This window comes from Fukomys damarensis, unplaced genomic scaffold, assembly GCF_012274545.1.
Source record: "Fukomys damarensis isolate Sample0158 unplaced genomic scaffold, DMR_v1.0_HiC HiC_scaffold_4, whole genome shotgun sequence".
Classification (NCBI taxonomy): Eukaryota; Metazoa; Chordata; class Mammalia; order Rodentia; family Bathyergidae; genus Fukomys; species Fukomys damarensis.
Window position 1 is genome coordinate 7,226,245 of NW_022900916.1, and position 6,000 is coordinate 7,232,244.

The 6,000-nt window shown below is 39.4% G+C and overlaps 1 protein-coding gene across 4 annotated transcripts in view; it reads right to left on the reverse strand.

The window, feature by feature from the left end:
- The window catches only part of Phtf2 (putative homeodomain transcription factor 2), a 103,320-nt gene that overhangs the window by 21,369 nt on the left and 75,951 nt on the right, over positions 1-6,000 (reverse strand). For all 4 annotated transcript variants that reach the window (XM_010636893.2, XM_010636880.2, XM_010636885.2 and 1 more), the window contains exons 8-9: positions 3,599-3,785; positions 2,052-2,207 (exon numbers count right to left, since the gene is read on the reverse strand). In XM_010636893.2, the coding sequence (XP_010635195.1) occupies positions 2,052-2,207; positions 3,599-3,785 (343 nt within the window). The remainder of the gene's footprint in view (positions 1-2,051; positions 2,208-3,598; positions 3,786-6,000) is intronic.

Here is a 6,000-nt window from a genome sequence, read left to right on the forward strand (position 1 = left end):
GCCTGAAAACCAGCGCCTGTGAGGCTCCCAGAATAGGCTCTGTGGGCTTCCAACAAGTGGCTGGATTCTTGACCCTTCATCTTCAGGGAACCTCTCCAACCCCACCCTGCACAAAGGGCTTCCCCAAACATTAAAGTTCCTTTTTCATTTAGTTATTAGAACACTTTTATAAATAGAAATTGTATTCAAACTCTATCTGTGGCCCCTGAGACCAACTGAAAAAACCCTAATCGTCTCTGATAGCTTCCTTGCTCTCTCTCATCCCGAGGGTTCCTGTGATCTTCAGGAACTAGGAAACAATCATTTCTTCAAGAAGTACAGCCCCTTTGTTTTGGTACTAGGGATAGAACTTAGAACCTTGAGCTTGTGAGGCAGGCACAGCACCACTGAGCTAAATCCCCAGCCCAAGAAGTACAGCTTTTTGTGGGACTTTCTTTAAAAGAGATAACTGCTCAAGCTAGGTATTAGAATTACTTATTTGGTGGTGCTGGTGATAAAGGCATGCCACACTAACAGAGAAAATGTATCACTAGCAATTTGAAGAGTACAGTATTTGTAATACACATGAAAAAGCAAAGCAACACTACAAATCTGTCTCCACTTTAATTTTTCAAAAAGGTTTATTTTGCTTTTTAAAAAATATTTTTAAAGTTGGTTTGACTAGAGAAGGTAAAAACTTTTTGCAATTGAATGCAGCTTTTAAAATCTTTTAGACTAAATTCTCTATATAATCAACCTATATATTAACTAATTATAAGCCTTACTACATTGAAATCTAGAAAAAATTTAACGAACACATTTAAAAGTCAAGATTAGTAGAACAATATTCTGTCTTTTAATAATCTCAATAGTTTAAATAGTTCAGCCAGACAGGGTGGTGGCATGCCAAAATCCCAGAACTTGGAGGTAGAATGATCCCAAATTTGAGGCTAGACTGGGCAAGTTAGGGACTCTTTAAAGACCCTATTAAAAAAAAAAGAGCAGGATGGGCTGGGGATGTAGCTCAGGGCGAGGCTCTACGTTCAGTCCCTCGGAGCTTCCCCAGTGTGAATATTAATAGTTCAAAATACAGCTGCCAATCAAGGACAAAGATCATGGGGTGAGAAATGTACCCAAAGCCAAATAATTTGTTCTACAGGAGAGGGATTTAACAGCTATGAGCTTCTTTCAAGCACCATGGACCTTGTAACTGTTAGTAAGAGAGACTGAGAAGGTCACACCTAGTTACTTGGTTTAGGCTCAGATAACAGCGCATGAAAGTCCTGCAGGTGAAGAGGTGAGGAGCACACACATGGTGTTAGTGTCTGTCAGGGTAGCTGCTGCAAGAACAGAGCCAACCACAATCAGCAGAAAGAGCAAATGGACGCAACCGCAGAGAATGTGCAGTCAAGAAGAGCCTCTGCTCATCTCAGCACCCTGAAGGTGCTCACACCCTAAGAGAGAGTAACATTTGACTTTTTGTAAGTTTAACTTAAAATCATCAAGAAAAAAACAGCAATAACACTTTCAAAAGCAAAGATAATATTGACCAAAAAAATGACATAAGGAGTAATTTGCTTTGAAGCCAGGTAAGAAAAATTTCCATCCTTAGAAAAGAAACTGAAAGTAAAGTGGAATGAAATTCCTTTTTCTATTTAAGTACTTTAAAGCTCAAGAGGTGATAAAATGTGAAAACAAAAATCAACAAGGTGAAAGAGAATCAAAGAAAAACACTGAAAGCTAGACAGCATGGAGAACTTAATAAATAATGACAGCAACATACAGAAAGGCATTCAGACCACCACCCATCAGGACTTAGCCTCTCCGCTGCGGACCAACACAGGTGCTTGCAGACTGACTCTCCAGGTGGCCTTATGTAAAAGCAAATAGCAACGTGAGTGTGATACCTCAGTGAAGTTGTGCAAAACACCTGCCAATGTATGACTAGCGTATGTGTGCGACAGAAACCTCAATCTCCACTCTAGAATCAGTACAATAATAAATACTGATGAGGACGGGAGATGTTTCCACAATACTCCACTGTCAGTAATGTGCAAGGCTGGATTATATACCTCATTAGGGCAGTGCTTCTTGTAGTGCTGTGATTTTCTGTTCCGAAGGATGCTTTCAGAAGGCCTGTCCATGTGACGTTGAAGTGAATAGCCTGCTTCAGGGCCTTCCTCACTGGACACTTCATCAGAGACATTTGTCATTGTCCTTTGGGTGTCCTAAGTTTGGAGTACACAAAGAGGATGAGAAGTCATTTCTGCTCGATGTGGTGGTGCACACCTGTAATCCCAGCACTAAAAAGGCTGAGGCAGGAAGATTGCTGCGAGTTTGAGGCCAGCCTGTGCTACATAGTAAGTTCAAGGCCAGCCTGAACTACGTAGTGAGATCTGTCTCAAAAAAAAAACAAGAAAAAGAAAAAAAGAGAAAGGTATTTATCATTTCTGACTGACCTGCTAGCTTCAAGGTGGCACTATTTTAAGTTGTAAATAACATTTGAAATATCATCAAATACCACTGAGTAACTGAACAGCACTACCTGATTTTTCTGCAAAAAATGTCTCAATGTGATTATATTCTTAAAGTATACTTTAGCTGGGCTGGGGACGTAGCTCCATGATGGAGAAACTGCCAAGCCTGTGCAAGGCCCTGGTTTCAATCCCACAAAAAAAGAAAAGGAAAATTTATACTTTACTTTTAAAAGTAATTCAATAGACATTTATTGTATGTTGTTCTACATTTCAGTAGATAAAAACATTTGAAACAACTTACAAAATTAAGAAATATAACCAAAAGCAGAACAGAGCCCATTTCAAAGAAGCTGAGAAACCTGAGAAGAACTAATTACACTGTTTTCAAAAACAAGAACAATAAAGTCATCAAGCCACCGATGTAACAGTGGCTTATGGGACAGCACAAAGGGGTAGATGGCGGCTGACTATGTGCACACAATTTTGAGGAGACACTCAGATTTCAGAAATTTTGAAATTAAAGAAGCCCCGGGCTGGGGCTGGGGCTGAGTGGTAGCAAGCTTGTTAAGCACATGTGAGGTCCTGCGTTTAATCCTCAACAGCGCACAACTACTGCTTATCTTCAGGCTCCTCTCCTGTTACTTAAGTACTGCATAACAGGAAACGTATCTGAAAATTTATCTGTTGAGTGATGATAATAACACAAGGTTCACATTGGACAGCTAAGTGCCTGGAACATCTAAAGTCACAGTAAGGGATTATACAATGAGACCAAGAAATCTGGTGAAGGTCTAGGACATGTTTTAAAAATGCGTTCCAGCAAGAGACACACTGCCATTACGCTTCCTCACAATACTCCCCCTTGCTTTGTTCCTGCCACCTACTGGAGCTGTTTCTGGAAGTCTTCTTTCATGAGTGCCTTAACTTACATGTTTGTGGCTGTCTCCGTGTCCCGAATCAACTCAAAACGTTTACCTTTCACCATAATCTGGACTCTGGGGAAGAGCCAGAAGTTGCAGAGAGCCAGGTGCAGGACGAAGGTGGGTGCAGCACACAGTAATGTCTGTAGGAGCCACCTCCCACGGCGGGCACTGGCAGCTGCACTCCCTGCAGTTTCGATCACACCACGTGAAGGCACTCACTTTGCTAGGAACACCCCTCGGTGTTGCTGGGATCCAGGCGGTCTCTTCGGGACAGACAGTTTCACAATGAGGTTCGTGGTTTTGTATTCCATCTTCACTGCTTTTAACAGTCTTCTTCCCATCAAGGGACACGTAGCCATTATCAGTCTCTGTCGATTTATCAATTGAATTCTTTGTTTTCGTTGATCTAAAGAGAAAAAAATACATAGAGCCCATTGTATTGACTTAGTTCATTTTGGATGGGTTACTGTTACAAACTATCCTCTGGTGATAATTATATTAATTAGCTGTTTCTCAGATTTTGATGGCTCCTTTTCTTTTTATAATAAATAATTTCAGGGACATAAGAAACATTTAAAGTCTCAGCTAAGTTCAGCTTACTGCACATTTTGAGGTTTTAGAAGTAGCCAATTCTGAAAGACACGCTCTGATTTATTAAACAACTGTTAGTCAAAATCACTAGTTCTTTGAGCAGTGTAGGATCAAAATTTTGTCAATTTTCTATGGTTAACAATATATTTTGAAGTATTACTTTAAAAAAAACTACCTTAGCAATTCCCAGGTTAAGTTGAAATTAGTGGTTACGTTATTTTTAATAGTCTACTTTACCTACTTTATCATAAGTATATATAAGCAAATATCTCATGAGGTCATTTTAATACATAATGGAAACATAGGATCTTTTTTAAGATTAAAAAATTACACGAAAAAGAGAAAAACTTTCAATAAGTTTCAAATAATGAAAGAAATAACAATAAAGATCATAAAATAAAGTAACCTTTTATTATCCACTGAAATACTCTGGGAAAAATTTTTAGTAGTCAGAAAACACCTAAAAGGCTAAAATTAAGGATCTTAATTTATAGTAATAAAATTTTCCTCAATATACAAAAGACAACTTGGGAAATAAACATTTTTAATTAATATGCAAATCACAGAAATCTTCAGAGCCTACAGTGAGTGAAAAGATTGCTATTGAAAAGAAATGATTAGCAGAAGTACCATAATGTAAGCGCTACATAAATTAAAATGTGCTCGATGCAGATCCAGTCTATCACAAAACATAATTTTAAAACAATTATATTTAAATAAATCCTCTTAAAAATTTTTCCCAGGATATCAGTCTTCCTGAAAGAAATACATTAGGCTTCTCCCACCCCAGCCGCCCTCGCTCAAGTGCCAGGAAGGTAGCCGCATGGGTGCCCCTGAACCTCCATAAGTCCCGCCCCCCGCACACTCTCAGACCTCCTGACTGTGCCAGTCTTTGGACCCACTCCACAGAGGCAGAGGTGGTCATCAAGGGTATATTTCTGCATTCCCAACTTTGAACATCTTTAAAGAAAGGGCGTGGGAAACCTGTAATAGAACGTTGTGGAGTTCAACCATTCAGAAGGCTGGGGAACTCAGTCTGGGCCTTGCAGCCTGAAGTCAGTCAGCGTCATGGGGTTCAGCCATCAGCTGAGACCAGGGGTCTTGCATTCTTGCTCTGTCTGAGCCATTAAATGGTAAATACACTATATTGAAATTTTGTTCACTGCAGATATGTTCTGGACTGCTTCTTGATTCCAATTTAATTCAAATGATTTAAGGGTGATAGACTAGTGACTACCACCGGTGGTCAGTGTCAAAGTTGAGCTTGATCTTAACGTGTTGCTGATTGTATCAGTTGGGATAAAGCATTGCAGTTGATTTGATGAGCTGTTTTCTCTGATGTTATGAAGATGAGAATGTCTGTGGGTCGTTAGAGACACAGAAGCTAGGGCGCAACTATATCAGGAAGATTTGGGTGATAATCCAGAGATTAATCCAAGGACAATCCGACAACAAAAATTAAAATGAGAAAACACTTAAGCAAGACACAAAGACAGACCTCTAGTTCACCAATGGCAAACAGTAGGGCAAATGAGGATGAAAAGGCCAATAGTGAACCACCAGGACACCCTAAACTCAAAGCACAGGAAGGAACAAAACAGATCAATCAGGCTCTAGAAAAATTCAAAACAGAAATAAGTTCCCAGATAACCACAGAGATAGTGAGCAAAATGAAAGTTGCGATTCGAGACTCTAGAGCATAAACTGACAAAAAAATAGATGAGCTCAGGACTATGATAGAAGCCATGAAGGCCCAGCATAAGAAAGAAATGGAAAAAATAAACGCCCAACATAGGAAAGAAATGGAATCCATAAAACAGATTCAAACAGATCCAGGAGATTAAACAGGCCATAGAAAGTGTACACAACAGAATAAAAGAATGCGAAGATAGACTCTCAGATATAGAAGATAAGATTGCAGTCAGTGACCGTGAAAAGAGAGGTCTCTTAAAAACAGTAAGGGATCATGAGAAATCGATCCAACAACTCCTAGACGATGCAAAGAAGAATAACATAAGACTGATAGGAAT